This window comes from Poromitra crassiceps (assembly GCF_964638095.1).
Source record: "Poromitra crassiceps genome assembly, chromosome: 8".
Classification (NCBI taxonomy): Eukaryota; Metazoa; Chordata; class Actinopteri; order Beryciformes; family Melamphaidae; genus Poromitra; species Poromitra crassiceps.
In genome coordinates, this window is record NC_139629.1 from 12058181 (window position 1) to 12081038 (window position 22858).

Here is a 22858-nt window from a genome sequence, read left to right on the forward strand (position 1 = left end):
TATTACGATTAATCACAATTTTCGATGCATCTTTTTCACCAAACAGGATTTTTTTTAAGCAAGGTATATTTGTCAGTATCCATTAATTAAAGTAAACAAACAAATGTACCTCCATTATCTTCAGTTGCGACTGAAGTCCATGCATCACATGTTACAGCCACCCTGCATGCTTTCTTCAGTGATTCCAGTTTCCAGTACTTCGGTTTTGGTCTCGTTTTACAGTTAAGGAACTGCTTTCCGGGCGAAATACCTTATGCAAATAAAGCAAAAAAAAAATTGCAAAAAAAAAAAAAATGCAATTTTTTGCAAATCGATAATCGAACATTGTGAATCGATTTTAATCGTCACGTGACTCATCGCGATGCATCTAAAAAACGATTAATCGGCACACCCCTACTGTCGGGTCAGTGAGACCAAATCTCGTCAAGTCAGTCCACAGGCCAGCGGCAGGAAAGTCTCGCGGGACTTGACGAGAGTTGGTCTCACTGACCCGACAGGCAGAAATGGGATGCCTGTAACTACCGCTGAAAAGAGCCCGGGGGAGAATTAGCAGTCTGATGGTTCCTTAGGGATCAGATTCTGACGATATGGGTCGAAAACGGGAATAAAACTGTCTATTTACATGGATGAAAAGCATGCTGCTACGTGGCCCCCACGGAGCTCCATTCTAGGACTGGCTTGCACACTATTGATCTCAAAACAACGCCTAAGACGGACAAAAACGCTGCGGAGAACACTGGGTGAGTCGTCAGATAATAATTAATGTGAGGAGAGGGATCCAGGTTAAAAAAAAATGAAATTCTCCTTTAAGGCGACCAGACGTCCCCGATTTTCAGGGACAGTCCCCGTTTTTGGTGACCTATCCCCGGCTGGAGCTGTCCCCCGAAAATGTCCCCGATTTTCTACTGGTGTCTGCGGCCGATATGACTCTACCTCTAGCGGGCTCATTCTTAAATTTAGAGTGGAGATACTTATAGGGTATGAAACTGTAAGATCTACAGCATCCATTGGGACCAACAATGCCATGCTACTTTGTCGGGAAGGGGGCTAAATAATGCATTTTGAAAAACCGGCATGGTCAATTTCAAAAGGGACCCCTGACCGCTCTCACCTCAAGATATCTGAATGAGAATGGATTTTATGAGTACCCATGAGTCTCCCCTTTACAGACGTGTCCACCGGTCAACCACTCAAGCAGAAAGGTTGCAGGAGGCTTACGGGCGGGTTAAAAGCATATCACAGCATCACGTCTATGTAGCCCATTGATCCAGGCATCCAACAAGTGTTTACATGTTCTGCTGCAGCTCTTTCAGCAAATCTTGAACAATGAAAAAGCACTTGGCTACACCGAGAATACCTTTTGAGATCTGAGGCTATTCATAAAACATTTGGCGCTGTAGGATGGCCAGGCCTAATGCTGCTGGAGAACACAGTGACATTTTGTAAAGGGGCACAGTGAAGTGTGTGTGTGTGTGTGTGTGTGTGTGTGTGTGTGTGTGTGTGTGTGTGTGTGTGTGTGCAGAGAGAGAGAGCAAGCTCCATGCATTAATAGCATATTAACTTTTGATGTTTGGAGATTTCTATAAGAATTGCATTTTTCGGCGATTGTGTGCTGAGCACATCTGTTCTGGAAATTGCTCAGAAACCCCCTTATTGTCAATATAGCTAGGAAAGCCCTACATCTCCTGAATGCCCTATAGGTCTCTTGTTTGTGGCTGTAACGTTTCACAAGGCTGTGATTATCCCAGAGGTCACAATAGGTCATTTTATACAGTGAGGTCAAGTTTTGAAAAATGGTCTACTATGGTGACTAACATCATCGCACATGAACACAATTGAAAGCTTTCCAGTCATCCACAGTTTATGCAATTCCAAGGCTGTTTACGACCCCATTATGCAGAAATATTCAAACAGAATAGGTGAAAATAACACACTGCATGGGGGAAAAAATGGCAAAAACTGCATGGGATTAGCATAAAGTGTGTCATGTATGTAAAGAGAAGACTGGTGGGTACCCATAGAACCCATTCTTATTCTTATCTTGAGGTGAGAGGTCAAGGGCCCCCTTTGAAATGGGCCGTGCCAGTTTTGACCTTAGCCAAAATGTAACATACATTTGGAGCGTTCTTTAGCCCCCCTCCCGACAAGCTAGCATGACATTGTTGATAGCAATGGATGCCTTCCGTCTTCTAGTTTCATATGTTATCTATCTTCACTCTGCCTTCACACATGAGCCTGATACAGCCTCTGAAAAACAGTACTGTCACCTGATGACTTTAAGAACTTTTAAGGATTAGAATCGCAGTATTTGAGTTTGTGTGTGTGTGTGTGTGTGTGTGCCGCCCCCCCCCCCCCCCCCCCCCCTCCCTGCCTTAAGCATTCGTTGGAACTTTCTATTGAATTGAACATTATTTTGTTTGTCTTCTTAAATCTTTTCCCCTTCTTGGGACATTCCACACCTCCCTCCTCATGAATGTTCTTTCTCTTGTCCAAAATGTGCACACAGTGTTTTTCATCTCCAACTCTCAAAAATCAATTTTCACACTTTCCAGCGTGGTCAGTCTCAATGCCTCGGGCATTTAGCCTTTATTGAGACAGACAGACAGGAAGTCTGTGAAGGACGCAGTGTCAGACAGAAGTTTCCCAGGGGGTTAGATCTCAGGGCAGCGGGTTTGCATGAGGTTCAAATAAAAGAGAAGAGACTACATGGCTCTTGGCCCTGCCGCCAATGAGCAGAGAAATTGGTCCTCAGCTTCTGATGTTTGTTTGTCAGTTCTTCTCCATTCCCCCCCTGCTGCTCCCCCTCACTTTTGAAGCCGTCTCGGGCAGCTCATCTCCAGGAGATGAAACAGACAATCTTAAGTGTCTGGTTTCAGCCTGGTATAACACAGTTCAAGCTGCCAGGATGAACCGTTTACAACCTCGAATATTTCCGCAGCTGCAGAGTTTCTGATGGGGTGTTATTAAATTGACATATTTTCCCAGGGACGCTTTTCGGTCTTTGTGTTGGAAAAGGTATCGTGGCTTTGATTTCATCATGTTTTGGGTCACATTGCTTCTTTGCTGCAGTGTCAACTCTGAGCGTGAAGTTGACCTGAGGCGGAGATGTCACAGAGCAAAATGCTGAGAACACAACCTCTGGCATGTTGCTTTTTATGGCTCATCTCTGGTATGCCACTGTGCACCTCAGCACTCTTCTGCTCAAAAGGAGGCTGTGTTTTTTTTTACACATACAAAACTGCGAAAGAATCCTTTTGGATAAACGGTGGGTGGAGGAAGTGGAGTTTGAATGTCAGGTATCGTGTGTCGAGGCAAAAGGTTCTTGTTGAGTTTGCAAACCCCATCATCTCTCCTTACCGCAGTCCTTAGTGTATCACCATCTGGCCCACAGCTGAAAACTATTAGGCTCTGCTGGAACTTCCTCTCCACTATTCCACCCCAGTTTGGAGGCAAGTAAGTCGCTTTTTATCTCAGCTCTCTGTTGTTTTGCACGTTTCTCTTCTCACAACATTTGTTTTTTCCCTTCTCCGTGCGCCGGCTTTGTCTTTGATGATCCTTGTCACCGCTTGGTAAGAGGTTTGCTCGCTGCATTTCATACACGGGGGAGCCCTGAGTTAAGAGTGCCAGGCTCCGAGAGAGAGAGAGAGAGAGAGAGAGAGAGCAAGCCTGAGTTTTCAGCGTAGAGACACCGAGACACCGAGCGCTCGATTCAACCGAGGAATTCCAGGGCTAAATTGATAAACAGATTGCTGTTAGCGATGTCTAACGTGCCGCGCTTAGCAAGCAAGATTCCAGAGAAAACAAAGGATCTTTGTTGCTTTTCTTTTTGCCAGGCATTATGTTGGGACGGCACCGCAGCAGCAGCAGCAGCAGCAGCAGTGCATGTTTCTGTCCCATGTCAAAAGCTGGCTGCCTTTTGAGCGCATGTGGGTCAGATTAGTGACTGGCTGAGAGGCTTTGGGGGGAAAATGGGACGTTAAGTTTTTGTTTTCTGACACAAACAGTTTCAGCTTTGCATGCTCAGCTTTTGCCACACTTTGTGCATTTTGGATTGCTCTCCATTTGTGGGTTGATCTTTGGGCTTGAGACAGGACTTCACAGGGTCAAAGTAGGTCACACTCATTCCCAGCAACGTTCTTTCCCCAGCTAAATTCCAAGTGTTTGACTCACTGAAGATGAATTGTGAAACCTTGGACATGTTTTTTCAGTGCAAGTTCCTCAGTTGTTTTGGATGATAAATGTGTTCTTAATTTAGTGAAGTATTTGGTATATTGGCTTGTGTGTTTGCCACCATTCTTCTGCAGTTCCAGCAATACTAACAGGACGACATATTCTTTGTCATTAATGACTCTATAAGTCATGGTTATTGTAAACGTCCACCCAGTATGTTTCAATATCCTGTTTAATGCTGGTGAAACTGCATTTTTGAGGTGTTAAGTGGCATTATTTGTATGCCCATTTATTTTTATTATCAGACCCGATGATGTTAATGCAGTGTTGTAAGTTGCCTGAGTCTAAACGTGTCCCCAGATGATCAGTCAAGTGAGCAAACTGTTAACCACATGGTCTCTTTCTGTCTCGGCCATTTAAAATACACTCTAACTCTTAACTCCTAACACACTCACTTTGTGGACACACACACACACACACACACACACACACACACACCTCTCTCTCTCACAATCACACACACACGTCTCTCTCTCTCACACACACACAGCGTTCTGGAATGGGGCATACCTGACCTGGGTGGTTTCACCACAGATGGTAAACATTGATGGGAGACTGAGGAAGTTTGCAGCTCAGTGCTAAGGGGTGTGTGTGTGTGTGTGTGTGTGTGTGTGTGTGTGTGTGTGTGTGTGTGTGTGTGTGTGTGTGTGTGTGTGTGTGTGTGTGTGTGCGTGTGCGCGTGCGCGCGCGTGCGTGCGTGCACGTGCGTTGGGGGCTGTTCACCCAAGGGAGTGCTGTGGACGGGAAGCTATTAAACAGGCCAAACTCTGCGGCTGTCGATCAGAATGAGTGATGTCACAGCTAGGTGTCAGCCCAGACGTTACATGACACCACCATACCTCAGGAATACCCAGGAAAGGTAACCGTTTTGTGTCTGCCGCGGCATTCCCCCGTGATTCCCACAAATGCACCATTTTGAAATTGAGAGCAGCCTCTGCCTTAAGCTTGAAAGAACTCCCACAGCTATTAAAAGGTTAGTTCATAATTAATGATATCGGAATTTATTATTGGCTGATTCTGCCTTTCTGCCAGTTCAGCAACATCCTTTAGCTTCACTCAGTGTGCTAGAATTTACATAATTGCAATGTTGAGCTGAAAATAGTTATTCTGCCATGCGTTTGAAACCAGTGGAGAATTAAGGGCTATTAGCATTAGACCCCCCCCCCCCCCCCCCTCATTCATTCTTGTTTGTCTTGCTGCTCTCGGCTGTTCATTCATTACTTTGCTCATTGTCATTCCTCCCTCGGTCGGCCCATAAGTAGGCTTAAAGGTAATCCTAGAGTCAAGGCGAGCGAGAGGAAGTAAATGGCAGACGGAAGGCAGCAGTGCAGTTAACATGCAAAGTGGGACTCCTGCAATCCTATATCCAGGTCTTAATTCGGCAATCCAGATTTCCCCAAATAGTTTGGTGTTTGAGATCCGTGGCGTGAGTCTCTGGTGGCCTGTCAACAATACCCTTGTGTCCCGTGTTTGTTTGCCTCTGCAGTGCCTTTCCTGACGGCAGCGTGCTGCCGGGCCCGTAAATATAGGAACACAAGCTGTCTTTTTTCAGCAGCAAAGCTATTCTGTTTTGGCAGGCTTCGGAATGTCCCAGTCCCCACCCTGTAGCTTGTTCCATTTAACTTTTCTCCATCCCTCTAGAAGGCCTCTGTCGCTGCAAAAATATCTCCTTACATTGAGAGGCGTAATGCAACGCTAAAACTGGCATCTGCAAACCTCAAGGCCTCTATATTACATGCAAATGATCATTATACATCTTATTCCGTACATAAAGTTCATACAGTAGCATTTCACCATTTTGTCAATTCGATGAGGCAATTGCATATCAATGCGAAGGCGTTTCTATGTAAATTCAGAAGAAATAGTTCTGCTGAACAATGATGATTTTCTTGTGCATTCTTTCTCTTCCCAGAAAGTAGAAAGACATTTGAGTCAAGCGTGTGACTCCATCATTTTTGCAATGGCACCTTATTGCTATCCTGTCAAAACAACTCGTGACTCATGAACCTCCAGTGTTATTTTGAATAATTTGTCTATATTTGTACTGTATTTGTCTCAACTATATACTTTGCTATTTAGCTTTATTCTCAGACCCAAAGACTACTGTGAGATTATGCTTCTCACATATAAGTGCCTGGATTCAACTACCCGGAGCTCTTAAATGGTGTTTTGCATCATAGCAGGCGCCACACAGCACACCTATAGCTGTCAAACCTCAGGTTTGTTCCCATTTCTCAAATGTGTGTACACTGTACAGTGTGTGTCCTTGGCACCACACCCTGCACCTCTGCAGCAGCCTCCACCTCATCTAGAGGCTCGCTCACTGAGCACGCATGTGATCTGCCCTCCTGCAGGAGACTCATTATGATGTGTCCTGCTTCACCTTGTACCTGTGCAATTGCAGTAAAATCTCTCAAAATGGACTCAGATTGACAGAAATCTGTCGACCGTTGTGCCCCAATCAAGAAATGCTAATGAACAGATTACCTTCAATGATTTCATCCTTTGCTTGTAAAATTGACCTTTTATTGCTATGCAATGGCATTTTAACATCAATAATTCATTTCCATATTTTGACACACTGGTTTGATTACCATAAACAAATATGGCCATCGCTGAGAAGATTGGCAAGCCTCTACACTGCCCCCCCCCCCCCACCCCCCCACCCAGCAGGCTTTTATTTAGTTAAAGGATGGTTTTACCGATAATCAACCCACTTTGTATCATTATAATCATAAGTTTTGCTCACAGAGATCTCCTTATTTCCTCTTCTGGCAAAGCGGATGTTTTACTTCACAACACGTCTGCAACGGAGCTGCGGAAGTTCTGCTGTAGAGGCAGAATCTGCTCCGAGGGCGGCTGTTATTGAGGCCATTTACACCTGGCGCTAACATGCGTTTTCTGCCATCAGATTGTGTTTTATCACTTGAAATGCCAGGTGTAAACACCCCCAAAACGCATTGAAGAAGGATTGCAATCTGATCGGCCAAACCACCTCTGGAGGTGGTCAGGGATGCATTGTGTACACATTGAACACAAGTGTAAATGCAATGTGTCCTCTCAATCTGGATACACCAACTTTATGCGGATTGAGAGGACAACCATTTCTGCAATCTGATTGCAATCAGATTGCAGAAAATGCATGTTAACGCCAGGTGTAAATGGAATCAGGCTGAAGTGATAAAATACAATCTGATTGCAATCTGATGGCAGAAACCACATGTTAACGCCAGGTGTAAATGGCCTCATTGTTTACTTTTATTTTTTAAGTATGCGCACATCGACGGATAATCAGCATGGAGAGCCTTAGAGACTTAATGACTTGCAGCTGGCAGGGCGGAGTTTCTGCAGGAGGATTTTTCTCCATGAGGTAAACAGAGAGAGAAGGTAAACACTGCCCATGTGCTTATATTACCGAGATTATATATGATACAAAGTGGGTTGATTATCGCTAAAGCCATCCTTTAACAGCAGGTCTATGCACAAAACAGAAAGATATTGGTGTTCCTGCAGCACACACAAAGCTACGGCATTCACAGTTTCGTGCAATGGCAGAAGGTGGACTGAGGCAAAGGCTAATGGAAAAAACACTTCCAACGTATTTATCCTCTTTAGTAAAGCTAACAAGAATAAACACATATGGAGCCATGCCAAGGACAGAGAGCGGGGGAAGTATAGAAACATCCTCTTTTTGACAGTGTGCTCTTAATTTTTGTGAAACACAAGCACTAACAACACTCAGATAGAGTTTTATTACACAAGCACTATATCAATGTTTACGAGAGTATTCAAGGCAGCCCGTGTTTCCCTCAAATTAAAAAGAGGCTATATGCAGTGTGCAACCCAGAGTTCCCTCCATCAATACAAGTTGTCAGAGATGGAAAAAGTCCATTCAATTCCTAAATAGCCTGTGTGCAAAAGTGGCTTTGCCTGCAAAAGCGATGATTGAAATAGCTGTTAGAAGGCAGGCCTTGCATATTCTGCCACAGTAAAGCAGTAAACAACATTGATTGCGAAGGAGCTTCTGGACAGTGTGTCAGCTACCTTAACCTGCTCCTGGACAGTGTGTCAGCTACCTTCACCTGGTCCTGGACAGTGTGTCAGCTACCTTAACCTGGTCCTGGACAGTGTGTCAGCTACCTTCACCTGGTCCTGGACAGTGTGTCTGCTACCTTAACCTGGTCCTGGACAGTGTGTCAGCTACCTTAACCTGGTCCTGGACAGTGTGTCTGCTACCTTAGCCTGGTCCTGGACAGTGTGTCTGCTGGCAGTCAAGCTGATCGCTGAGCTTGCCTGGGGAACCTCTCCCAGGATCCATAAGTTTGAATCAAGCTGTCAAATTTCAGACCTGTTTTGACTTTGTTTTACTGTAACTGTTTAATGATGAATGCAGCACAGTGTCACCTGTTGCTATGTTAGAGGATCTGTGTTACATTTCTGCTACTAAAGTCTTAAGGGCTAATAAGATGGCGGGGGGACAGAGGGTGGGCACTCTCATGTTGAAAAGACAAAGAACTAGATGGCACTCGGATATCCTGCCGACAATCAAACAGACAGACAAACAAACACGTGGGCGAAAAGACGACCTCTGCCAACTCCGTTGATGGAGCTAAAAATATATTTGACCATAAAGCCATGTTCATCTCTTATCCAGTATGTCAACACAACTGCATAATAATAAAGTAATACCCCCTGCTGTTTGTGTGTGAGGCAGCTTTAATGATGACAGAAATCTGGAGGTTATTAGTAACTAAACACTCAACACTGTGTGTCGACTTAATTGAAAATATAGCAGACATGAGTTCTGTTAGGAAGTTAGAACAATAATTGGAAACAATATTGCACTTTTTCACGTATTTGCCTTTGATAGGAATCACCTGATAGTTCTAAGTCTCTTCCGAAGTGTTACCATGCTCTGTGGCCCTGAAGAAATAGGCAATGAGTACTTGATTATTCACAAACGTGCAACATTTCAAGTGTCAGAGCCTCCACAGATGGTGAATGTGATGTGGCCCGGTGGTAAACAAATGCAGTGCAGATGGACCTGGAGTTTCACTGGCATCCACCCTGACAGCTAGACTACTCATAAACATTGCCTCACTCTGAGCGGTGCACATTTTCACAGAGAGCTTCAGAGCGTTTGTGTTTGTTTTAGACGTTCTCTTTTTTACTAAAGGATTGAGCTGTAACCCATTTTAACCCTGCTTTTCCAGGTGGAATATTGGCAGATACTCAGGAGGGACCGCACAGACGCAACTTTTCCACTATGAACCGCGCCTTCAACAGGAAAAAAGGTGAGCACAGACCACTAATCCTCCAGGTACTGCAGCTTACACAGACCAGCCAAAGCTTGTATTAGCTACAGCCATGCAGCAACTTTTCAATCAAGTCTCCAAGCCCCTAACCGGGTTTAGCTGGAAGTTCTCACTGTTGTTAATGCAGCATTTCAGGCAGGTTCTCTGTGGTGGTGACAGGCCAGGGGTGGCAAGAGGGTATTAACTCAAAAACATGATGTTATTGTGACACGAGTAAAGCGTTGAATAGAAATATCTAAAGGTGGTATTAGGCGTGGATAGTAATGAGTTAAGCACTTGTGCAAGGTCAGATAACATTTGTTTCTCATAAGATGAAACCATGAATAGAAAACTGTTCTGAGTTCTTATTCAAGCCTGTTACAATGATAGATACTTTTTTCTGATTCATCCCCCTCATTTTCTGCTCAATTGTACTTTTTGGCAAATTTTTCCCCTCCTGCTGCTCCGGTCGCTGCTCCACCCTCTGCCGATCTGGGGAGAGCCGTAGACTAGCACCATGCTTCCTCCGACACATGCACAGTTGCCAGCCGCTTCTTTTCACCTGACAGTGCGGAGCTTCACCGGCAGGATGTAGCACGTGGGAGGATCACGCTATTTCCACCAGTTCCCCCCCAAACAGGAGCCCCGACCGACCAGAGGAGGCACTAGTGCAGCGACCAGGACACATACCCTTAATCCGCCTCCCACCCGCACCCAATTGTACCTGTACGGACGTCCGACCAAGCCGGAGGTAACACAGGGGCGCGAACCTGCTACCCTCGTGTTGGTAGGCAGGGAATCTACCGCTACACTACCCGGACGCCCACAATGATAGATACATGAGGAACATTTATTAATACATTGGGGAACAACCAGAATGTTCATCGTGCTTATCTCTGGGAAGCAAGAAAGAAACCACATTCTGAAATATATTGAAATGTCACAGGCTGGCCTGAGACCTGTAGTGTGTACATTGACATTTCTTTGTAGGCTCAGTGCTGGTACATGCCTTAGGTTGTGTTATTGTTATCCTATGTTATTTTCAACTTTTCTGGGGTGGCAAGGCAATTTTTAGGATGGGGGGGTGCAGCTGCCACCCCAGTAGATCCGCCCCTGGTTGGGCCTGTGTGATATTGTGGCTGCGCTGCCACAGACAAATCTATCCATGGAAAACACTGAATTATATTATCAGTGGGTTCTGTCATTCGAGTTGGTACAGAATGCCCCCCCCCCCCCCCCACAAACTGTGCAGTGTAACATTTTATTTCAAGGATTTTTCTGTCTGCACAATAATGAGAAATGAAACCAAATACATACCATACCAAAGGGATGAAAGAGGCTAAAGATCTAACATTTGTGAGTCCAGCTTTCTATGAACACAGCACTCACTACTTTTTAGGAGACACTTTTGCTCTTACATTTTTATTTGTCAGATTTAGACTGATAACAGGTGTATTTAAATCGTACCTAGTTCATTTTACAGAGATATGCTACAGCGGCAACAATAAAGAACGCATAAAAGTTGATGGACCACAAAAACATGCATAAACAGAAAACAGAACAAAACGAGCAACAACCATAGCAACATCCACGTACAACAAACAAGTTTTGTGGTGAGCGTGCATGTGATATATTATGTTTTCCTAATGGAGGTGGGAGGGCGATTTCCACAACAGCTTGATGTGTTTACCACCATCTGTCCAATTCCCTCTGGCATGGATCAACAGACCTGGAGAAGTCTTGGACTGTGTTTGGAACGTGTCTGGGGCCCAGGTGGTGCGCCGTGCTTTAATGCTGTTTGGGTGTTCTGATTCACTTTGTCCCATATTAGGCCCTCTATTTTAGGAGCTAAAGAGAGTCATCAGGGAAAATCTCAGAGGAAATTCCACTGTCATCGTGTGATATGGAAACTAGGGTTGGGCAATATATCGATATTCTATCATGATATAAGACCTGATATCGTCTTAGATTTTGGATATCGTAATATTGTGATACGGCACAAGTGTTGTCTTCTCCTGGAACGCAGTTCGGCAATAAGGCGCTCCGCTCCTGTCATCTTTATTTTTACGGCTTTCCTTTCGTGTGAAGCTGAAGTTGAACATCCCACCTACCTTGTGAGGGCACTTTGGCAAGAGGAATTCATGGTGGGAGTAAAGCAAACCCTACAGGTTCACTTACCAGCAGACAGATACATGTGTCGATGAAGAGCTTCCGGAGAAAAGGCGACAGATGGTTACACAGACAGTAGACTGTTTACCTTTCCCCCAACAAATGCCCCCCAGACAGGCTAGCACCCACCTTCCACTTCTCTGGGAGTGTGAGGATAGCTCTAAAGGCCTCATCCATTCAGCCATCTACCATAAAGCATGTGTTAAAGGGACAGCTCACCCTAAAATCCAAAATACATATTTTTCCTCTCACCTGTTTATCCATCTAGATTGTTTTGTGTTAGTTGCCTGAGTTTTGGAGATATTGGCCATAGAGATTTCTGCCTTCTCTCAAATACCATGGAACTGGATGGCACTCGGCTTGTGGTGCTCAAAGCGCCAAAGAAAAATACATTTGAAAAACTCAACAGCAATGTCTCTTTCCAGAAATCATGACCCGGTTACTCAAGATAATCCACAGACCTTGTTGTGAGCAGTTTCATGTAGGAACTATGATTCAAGATTCAAGATTCAAGTTTATTATTTGTCCCCGAAGGGCAATTTGTGTGCAGCAGACATAAAAAGCATAGCGAATACATGAAAAAACAGAACATGAACAAATTAAAACAAACATGGAGCATGGCAGCAGTTTTCCAGCAGAAAAAGGATCAAGTAAACACAGGATAAAATAAAATAAAAACAAAAATAAAAACACACCTCAAAGGATCTGTACGATGTACTTAAAAGTAGTAAAGACACGTACAATGTACTTAAAAGTAGTAAGAGACACTATGTTCTTTCGACCGAACTACAGAGGTGTAGTGCTATCTAGAGAAGTGGGGGAACGCACCTATATGGGGAACACCTGCACAAGCACAGGTCCCAACAAAGCGCCCTCCTCCCGCCCCCCCCCCCGCACGCACACACGCTAACGTTCACGCAGCCTATTCATTAATTAATCGTTCGGGGCGGGCAATCGCTTATATCAACGAATTAAATGAGCAAACTCACGGATTCCTCAAGTGCTGCAAACCACTGTCACTGACACACGACTAACTTGTGTCCTCTATAAACACTGCAGAAGCCCGTGACATTTGCAGCTCTGAAACTAAAATACTGAAATAAACCTTGCTTGGGATGTTAAGTATCCACTGGACAGGCTAAATAGCACTGCTGCCACCACCTTTGTTAATCCAGTGAGGTCCGGTGTCAGATCCCTGAGCACAACCCACACGGACAACGACGTAAGGAAAAGATATATGCTTTAATGGGAACAAATCATAACAGCTATGAACAGAGAACGGGCACCCGCCCGCCTCCCGTTCCGTGAGTGCGGTACCGTCTTGGCACCAGTCAATGACAGTCTCTGTTCAATAATGACCGCTCGGACAGCAGCCCTGTCCTGCTTCACAAGCACCGCTCCCAGACACACTCTCGGCACGCACTCCGCCCCGCTTTATCAGTTCTCCCTCTTCTAATCAAGTCCAGCCGCGGCTGATCAACTCAGGAGCCAGTCAATCGCGCGCAGCGTCAAACAGGTGAAATGTCTTGGTTGTGATTACCTGTCAATCACCTTTACCGTGGACAAACCTGGTCCACTACAATACGTATATGGGCACAGCAGAGCAGACTCAGTTATCAACACAAACAGCTAAACAATCTCTCAACCAGCGATCACACAAGTTGCACAACTGGCATCTGGCGATGCAAATTGCAATGGGGTGATTAACGCTAACTTTTGATTCAACCGCGTTGAAAAGAAACACGCTTTTAACATTGTTTCTTCATGCTTGTAAACGTACCTTTTAGCAGCTGGTCCGAAAAATTAAAGGATGTTTGGCTGCCTTTTTCATCTTTACTTGTTATAGTGAGGTACTGGTGGAAAAAAATATATTTTGATGCTGAAAAAGCCAGTATGTTTCAGTATAGCTTTTATTAAACTGAGGTTTCCCCCGCGCTGTAGCTAGTTAAGGTGGAATGTTTCCTTTTCCTTCAAGCCACGAGTTGATGCTGTGTGAATCATTCAGCCCACCTTAAATATAGTTAAGGTGGAATGTTTCCTTCTTTCTTCAAGCCGCGAGTTGATGCTGTGTGAATAATTCAGCCCACCTTAAATATAGGACGAATGACAACGTTGTCAAGTTTCACTCGTTTTATTGGCTCGACATGCACATGCACACACACACTGACACACACAAAACACCCCTTGGAGAAGTATGGGAACGCCGTTCCCACGCGTTCTGCCGGGACTACACCTATGCCGAACTACACCCACTAGCTGCTAGCTAGTTCCCACATGAAACTAGCAGTGGCTAGAGCAGCAGCTAGCTATCGGGTGTAGTTCGGTCAAAAATACCGAACTAGTAACTATTTTACTACTTAAACGTCAGCATGATGGCTTTTCTATTTTAAGTTTTAAATAAGTGTTTGAATTAGTTGTTAGCTGTATTTCTTGTTTAAATTGGACTTTGTTTTCTATGTTCTCTACTTGAACCGCCTACAGGAGGATTGTTTTTTGTAAAGGTATCATTCTGTCCTATATGTCCTATAAATAGAATTCACATGTTGGACCACCAGTACTCTTAATGCTCTCTCATCAGAGGATCTATTTTGCTATTGCTCCTCCGTGAATGAATGTAGACAATTTACTCCACTGTGTTGGCCGAATGAGAAGATATTGTAATAAAGGGCTATATAAATAACTTGACTTGACCTGATTCTGATCAGCTTGCCTTGTTATGCAATGAACACATTCTTCTGAAAACAGGGCCTTTTCATTTTACACCAAATTTGACTGCAATTATATGGATGAAGCATTCCTGTCCACTGTAGATATCAACTGAGACGGATCATTTTTATTTGCAGCTGACAGCCTCACTTTGGTTAAAAAGCGTTTATTTGCCCTTGTGATTTCATTAGAATAAATTATTCACTATAAGGCCTCTAATAGTCTCTTCTGAACCGCATTACACAAATCTAAAAGGACATTATTGCCTTGTTGTTGTTGCTGCTGTTAATGTGTGTTTTGTTTGTTTGGTTTTGTTTCTTGAACAAATGAGCGGGTGGTGAATGGTACACAAGAGGAAAGCTACAACTTTTTTTTATCATTTAAATAATTTTTTTTGCTTTGTGGTTTTTTTTTGCTCACGCTTGTATTCCACATAAAAGGCTGTCAGGACACTCTGCATCAGTATTGGATCATGCAGTGCAACAGATATAGCTGACATATCCTCTGCAAGTGTAAATAATCTGCGTAATCACTATGTGCCTGTAATACAGGCGCTTTTGTAGCCAATGACAAAGACATTTGGGCTCAAATCTTGTTTTCTCTCCCTCTGTGTTTTTGCAGCCAATTACCATTGAGCGGCAAAACATTGCTTCAGTTGCCAAGGATGTTAGGAATCACAGAGGACCAAGAGATACAGGCTGACTCTGTCGGCTACCAGCTGTGAGACTGACTGACTGTCAAAACAAGACATTTTAGCATGGAAATATATGCCGCTTTTGGAATCACTGCAGTTTTGCACCTGCATTCTTTCCAAATGGGAGCACAGAGTTATCAAGCCCATGTTTTGAAAGTCTGAATTAAATTTTGAATATGTTCTGTAATATTTTGTGTAGCACATGTGGCTTGATGCTCAGGGGGCATGCTCCCAATCAGACTCTATAGGTCAAACTGATAGCTTTGGCTGAGAATGTGAAGCTTGGCAATGACAATATGTCCACTCCAGTGATTTACCGGCCTCCGTCTATGTCTAGCCGTGTTTTGTGGACTTGATCACATCTAGCAGGTACTGCCAGTGGAGAACTTGATCATTTTTATCACCTGTGTTTAATGCTCTATGCCAGTATGCCCTATGCTCTGTGTTTAATGCCCTATGCCAGTATGCTCTATGCTCTTGGACGTGACTCACATTCAAAAGAGGGAGACTAAAGAAGTCATGTAGGCCTTTTGATGAGCCACAGAGCAGCAGAACTTAGCTTCAGCTAACGCCTTGTGTACCAGAGGCTCTCCGCGAATTTCATTACTTACTAGCTGACGACTTTTGACTTTTGTGTGATCGCTGCTGCCCCTGCACACTGCCTATCTCACTCACCATGTTGTACCTTGATTTGTATTTAGGTTAACTACAAATGATGTGGCCAGCTTGACTAGCTGTTGTGGAAATCTGACAAGACTCGTAAAACTGTTATTTTAGGCAAGTTTATCTTATCCACAGTTATATTATAGCACAACTTTAACTATGTTTGCTATCTGTGGTAATGCCACTGAGCTGTCTGTTAAAACAAGTAATTTATTAAATGAATGACATTATAGTAGATTAAATTTCACAAATTGCATAGTAAATATGATACCGGTAGTTTAATTGTACTTTAGAAAATGTCTCCCCTTTTATGTTGCCACAAAATATAGGCTACCAACTGAAGTTACAAAGTTGTGTTGTAGTGGCAGATCCTGGAATTTCACTTTTCCAGCTGGGACAACAAAACTAATAATCAGTGTTGTTTGATTATATTCTCACTATGTACTTTGGTTAGATGGGAACCAGTAGTCTTGAGTCAGTGTTTAAGTGCAAAGATGTCTTAGTAATTCATATAACACACATGAACACAGGAAATGGCAAATGTAGTGAGGTTTCCATACCAAATTTCAAGCTGAGAGAGAGGCCGCCATATCCGCATTACCTGATCAGCCCGTGACGTCAGTCAAGCCCAAGCGTGACATCAGTCATGACGTCAGTTGTCCTCAGTTCATCCCGTCCGTATGACATCAGTCATGACGTCAGTAATCATCAGTTCATCCTAGTATATATTGTATAGCTAGGGTTCTACGTCACCCCCCACTCTGGCGGATCATAGCAGCAGCTAGCATCGCGGCTGGTCATTCCCCCTTAAACTATCCTCTGAAGCTGTCATTTCACCCCACCCACCTCCCGAGTCCACCACCAACGAGTCTTGACTCCTGAAGAATCCCCCACGGGGGGGATTCTCTATCTTAGCCCATATAGATGTCGCCCTCTCGCCTAAAGAGGAGCGCCACCTTACAATGGCTTTTGGGGGGATTCTCTATCCTAGCCTATTCAGATGCCCTCCTCTCACCTCAAGAGGAATGCCACCTGACAAGGGAGTCATACGCCAAAGTAGTTGCCATGCTTGCCATTTGCTAAATAAAGCCGCTTGTTAAATCTTACCGACTGGCCTCTCATGATTGAAGTGAGGTTTCAGACCAAATTTCAATCAGAAGGCCGCCATATTTGCATAACCTGATCAGCCCGTGACGTCAGTCAAGTTCAAGTATGACGTCAGTTATGACGTCAGTTCATCCTAGTACATATAGCGAGGGTTCTATGTCACCTCCCTCTCTGGCGGATCATAGCAGCAGCTGGCATCACGACTGTTCATAATCTCCTCTGAAGCTGTCGTTTCGCCCCACCCACCTCCCCAGTCCACCACCAACGAGTCTTGACTCCCAAAGAATTCCCCACGAGGGGGGGATTCTCTATCCTAGCCTGTTCAGATGCCCTCCTCTCACCTCAAGAGGAGTGCCACCTGACAAGGAAGTCATACGCCAGATGCCGCCCTCTCGCCTAAAGAGGAGCGCCACCTTACAATGGATTATGCCAAAGTACTTGCCATGCATGCCATTTGCTAAATAAAGTCTCTTGTTAAACCTTACCGACCGGTCTCTCATGATTGAAATAATTTTGTCTGGCAGCCTACAAGTTCACAGTCATTTACATATACCCATAGAAAATGGAGCTGATTATACTGCAATTAACTGCAATGTGTAATTTCATATCTGAAGTGATTGACTCCAGCCAGCATTTGATATATTACATTGTCACTCTGACAGTGAACAGTCACATGGGCAAAGAAAATAACCGAAAAAGAATGGTTCATTGTGCTGGTGATGATAGGCGAGGACAGTGCAGGCTTTGTCCTAGATGTGTTCTAGCAGTGGGATGGAGAGATTTAGGCATTTGGGTCACTCACATTTGCTCAGGTTCATACAGTCTCATATAATTATTCTGAAGCTACGATTAGTTTCATACAAATTGTGTGTTTCGATTAGTTGAAAAAAGTAAAGGACAAATTATGCATCTTTGTCATCTACGAATTGGAGAAATTTAACAACAATATTTTAAAAAACGATTTTTTCTTTGTATTGACATTTTCATATTTTATGGTATACCAGATACAAGTGCAATGACATCATGAACTAGGTCAAATAGACTCCGATGTCAGAAATGATCTATCACTGTGCTGTTTGGCCCTGGACGCGGCACACTGCACCGTTTTTTCACCTGAGTAGTTAGGTGAAGCAGACTGGCTCTCCTGTTTATTATCATGTCTAAGACATCAGACTCCGCCATTTCCTGAATTACAGGAAATGAATATTAAACATGAAGTCCAAAAACATAATGTGAACTTTAGCATAGATGCCAGTTGCCAAAGCATGCTTGAAATGCTCGGTGTAATGTCCTCTATCCAATATCCATCATTATGATCAAATCAGCAAAAGGCACCCAAATGGAAAATTGGATGTAGAGGTTACATGGGCCTTTTTCTAATGTCATCAGGGCCATGTTGGCTGACCATCTGCAGACCAATGCTCCAGACATTAGAGGTTCCAGTCTTAGTGGTGTTCAATTCAGAAATGCACCAATTATATGGGCTGCAATAATAAGCATACGTGTTTTGTGTTTGTGTTTTGTCATCGTAATATACAGCACTTTTTTATGCTTATTACACTTGTGGGGTAAATGGACAGTGCAGTCAGTGTTAAATGTAGGGTATTATATTGGACCATGTACTGTACATGTAGTTGGTTTATAAAATCAGTACAACTACTACTACTACTATACTATTACTAGATTTGTCAATTTAATGTATACGGGCCCTGGATTATTTGTTACTACAAGCAATATTTTCTTCATTTGTTCTTCACTTTAAATTGAGCAAACTCCTTTCAGAGCTTTACAATATTGTGAAGAAGTGGCACTACACTCACTTACGTCTGTCATTGTGCAAACATTAGCAAGGGATATGCAAACAAGGGACTTAAAGTAACCACGTATCATCCATGTACAGCAAATCCAAAGTACATGTAAATGCTGTGGTGGCTGACAACGCAGCACTGTTAGAAGAGCCGGCTTGTCTCAGACAGGGAGTGATTTACCATCTCTGCTCTAGTTAGAATCTCTCAAAGGGTGCACTGCCTTAATATCACTGCAGCGCTCATGGATTTCTATAGCCTTTTGCATTTTCCCCTGGCTTCAGATGTCAGTCACTGCTTGCAGGAGATTTTGTGTCCAAACACTGGTCAACTCAAAAGTCGGTCAAACTCTTTCCCTCCAAGTAGCACCAGCATGGGTTTCACTGGGCCTGATCTGTGGTTGGGAGAAGTGCTGCTCTGCAGAACTGTGCATGCCCAGCAAATTCACTGTCCCGTCATTGATTGAACGCTGCAGTGAATTAGGCTATTGCCTGCATGCCCACATCTTGTGGCCCCATAGAAAAATTGTGCATGCTGAGTTTGCTGACATCTTTGCACTTAGAGCACACTGGAGATCTATCTACAGGCAAGGTCTGGAGCATCCTAAAGAGTGTGACTGTGTGACTGTGCACAACAGTTAGACTAATGCACTATTGTTGTTATACAGTTTGTCCACTCGTGAAGATTTCTCTCAATCTTTTATAATGGAAAATGCCCACACTCTCTCTTCATTGAGACTGTCATAAACGACTGCATTACTCTCCCTCTGGTACAAGTGAACTCTCTGTTAAGTGGCTATTCTTTCTTTGAGGGGGGGGGGGTAATTGCACTAGATCATTTTCTTTGGATGCCCCTCTCATTGAGATCAATGAGGGGATCAGTAGAACACCCTGGTCCTGAGATAAAGCAAACGGCAGGAGCTTGGCTGCTCGAAAATGAATGGATTATTTGTGAATAAGGTCCGCTAGACCAAACCATCGAGAAATTCACAATCTGTCTAACAGCACAGTGTGCTGGAGGCGTTTTTCGTCTATTTCCTCTAGTGTACCAACAACACACAGGTTATTATTGGGTCTGCAAAGGAATTTGGAGTATTTGTGCAATCTATATTTCAGGAAGATAAAGGCCATGGCCTCTCTTGGTTTTAGTTTTATCACCTAGGAATGATCATTCATTGTGAGTCAGAGGCAATCCATTGTTTCTCTTACCAAACGATTAGCCATTTATATCTGTCTACTCTGTTTAATTAGAACAGATATCTGATTGCTTTGAAATACTGGTAGCAGTATATTTAGACACCAGTTCCCGGACTTGCCAATAGATCAGGCAGCATTTTAAACAAGATCCAAGATTAAATGGCAAGCTTAAATTGACATTTGGCTCACATTTCAGGTCCCAGCTGATTGTTGAGTCCAGGAAGCGAAAGGATTCCACAGTGTTGACTGTGTCAACACTGTGTCAAGGAGTCACCCAGGGTGATGGGGCAAGGTGGGGTTGCGTTCTTCCTGTAGTCCACAACCATGAACCATCTCCACTCTCTTTTGGGCATTGAGCTCCAGGTTGTTTTGACTGCACCAAGTCATCACGTGGTTGATCTACTGCCTGTACGCAGACTCATCACCATTAGAGATGCACTCTATGAGGGTGGTGCCATCAGCAAATCTCAGGAGCTTGACGGACTGATATGGCCAGAGATGCAGCTATTGGTGTACAGAGAGAATGAGTATGGAGAGAGGATGCCCCCCTGGGCAGCTCCGGTGCTGATGGTTCGGGAGTCAGTGACATGCTTCCCCAGCCTTACATGCTGCTTCCTGTTCGTTAGGAAGTCTGTGGACCATTAGCAGATGGAGTGGGGCACGCCCAGTTCTGAGAACTTCTTGTGCAGCAAGGCCGGGATGATTGTGTCGAAGGCTGAGCTAAAGTCCACAAACAGGGCTGTGGCATAGGTTCCTGTGGTGTCCAGGTGTGTAAGAATGTCGTGGAGGGCCATGTTTATTGCATCATCTATAGACCTGTTGGCTCTGTAAGCGAACTACAGGGGGGCAAGGAGTGGGTCCAAGATTGATTTTAGGTAGGACAGAACAAGGCGCTCGACTCGTCTGTAGTCTTTTAGTGCCACGGGCCTTGTCTTTTTGGCGACCTTCATACATTGGGTTCATACATGAACCCATGAACAGACTGACAGACATACAGACATCCGCATTTCTACAATGAAAATGCCTTTACACAACTTCAGCTACTCTGCTGCTCCCTCCTCAGGCGACGGTTCATACTGCGACAGCTACTCTGCTGCTCCCTCCTCAGGCGACGGTTCATACTGCGACAGCTACTCTGCTGCTCCCTCCTCAGGCGACGGTTCGTACTGCGACAGCTACTCTGCTGCTCCCCCCTCAGGCGACGGTTCGTACTGCGACAGCTTGTTTCTCAGCTGTTTGTTCTCCTCCAGCAGCAGGCTGCACTTCTCCTGCAGCTCAGCCACTTCCTTGCCAAGAGCGTCGGTGTCAACCGGCTCCGGCCCGCCCGCTCCCAGGTGGAGCTTGATGAAATCCAAGGCATTATTAGGTTTGTCTGTCTCTTCGTAAAGTGTCACTAATACACTGGTCAGACTGTCAAGGACCCCACATTTGTTTAGGTACCTTCGAAATTGTTCTCGTTTCGATTCTGGGACTCTGCTATTGTCCATGAGTGCGTCGCTTTATAGCTGACAGTAAGCTAAAAGATTGTGGTGAGTAATTAACAATACAACCGGCAGGAAAAGTGTGTTTGCTTTTAAGTGGTTCTGCTACCACACCGGTCCTACTTATAGCCTCTGCAGGGAAGAATTTATGACATCATGGAAGATGTCACAATGTCTACGACATCATCAGTGTCTGTCATTATGATGTTATCACAAATTGTTATACTCCTGAGTATGGATAATCTTTTATCATGTTTTGTGAAGCACTTTGTAACTTTGTTTTGAAAAGCGCTTCTTCTTGCTCTTCTTCTTCTGTGGTGTTTTATGGCAGTTGGCATCCTTTATGTTGCATTACCGCCTCCTTCTGGATTCATCCATCCACTGTTTCCCTACATTCTGTCCTTCTCCTGGACTCCCTTCGACAGACCTTTGAAAAGCGCTATACAAATAAAGATTACTTACTTCCTTGGTGATGTCACCAGTGATGTCACTTCTTCTTCTCCTTCTTCTTCTAATGGCTTTCCAGCAGACTGGGTGCCTTGCGGCACATTGCTTCCTCTCACAGAATATTACACAAATTCCCTCCAGCCGCCTCGCTCTCCTCTTCGACCGCGGTGCTCCCGGACCTCTCGGCCCTCGTGCCAGCGCGCCGACCTCCCTCGCTGCTCGATGGCTACCGCTTCGAATCCTGCTCGACGGCCTTCGGTGAGGAATCGTCCACTTCGTCCCTCGGCTCTGTTCCACCAGTGATGTCACTCGGGCACTCGATGATGTAATCAGTGAGTGATGTCATCAGTGAAGATGTCACCAGTGATGTCACTAAAACAATTACAATCTATAATAGGCCGGCATGTATTAGGGTGTATAGTAAGATCATGACGGACGACGACAGTGCAGAAGCCATAGTGTCCGAGATTCATAAGAAGATCAGTGCCGCTTTTGAAATGTTTGAACATGAGTCCAAGAAAACAGTGGATGTCAGGGAGATTGGCACCATTGTCCGCTCTCTCGGCTGCTTCCCCTCTGAGGCAGAGCTGCATGACATTATAGATGAGATGGAGGAGGACCGCAGAGGATACATCCACTTTGAAAGGTTCCTCACAACCATGACCAAAGTCCTGTTGGAGCGCAAGTTCCCTCCCATACCTGAACACCTCCTGCTCCAGGCCTTTGAGGTTCTGGACCAAGAGAAGAAAGGACACTTAGAGCCTGAGGAGCTGGTGAAGTACATGACACAGGAAGGCGAGCCCTTCACTCAGCAGGAGATGGATGAGATGCTGTCGGCAGCCGTCGACCGTGAGAAGAACCTCATCTACTATAAAGACTTTGTCAGCATGATGACCATATAGACAAGTGATACAGAAGACAAAGCAGACAGAAGACATGCGCTGTGTGCAGTCATCAGTAAAGCGCATGCGCCTCATGGCAAATGAGGAAGTAACTTTGGTTACTCTTTGTTAGTTCGGTTACTCTTTGTTAGTTCTCGGTGTGTGGATTTACTTTAAAAATGACT

General features: G+C 44.5%; 2 protein-coding genes across 4 annotated transcripts in view; both read left to right on the top strand.

Moving 5' to 3' along the window:
• The window catches only part of gulp1a (GULP PTB domain containing engulfment adaptor 1a), a 129009-nt gene that overhangs the window by 80316 nt on the left and 25835 nt on the right, over positions 1 to 22858 (top strand). For all 3 annotated transcript variants that reach the window (XM_083642394.1, XM_083642393.1, XM_083642395.1), the window contains exon 3: positions 9444 to 9524. In XM_083642394.1, coding sequence (XP_083498520.1) covers positions 9497 to 9524 — 28 coding nt within the window. In that variant the 5' untranslated portion in view covers positions 9444 to 9496. The remainder of the gene's footprint in view (positions 1 to 9443; positions 9525 to 22858) is intronic.
• Positions 22221 to 22694, top strand: LOC310780865 (dynein regulatory complex protein 8-like; the record flags this gene model as incomplete). Its single annotated transcript, XM_083641372.1, has 1 exon — positions 22221 to 22694. One exon carries the CDS (start codon positions 22221 to 22223, stop codon positions 22692 to 22694), a length of 474 nt encoding a protein of 157 aa, XP_083497498.1.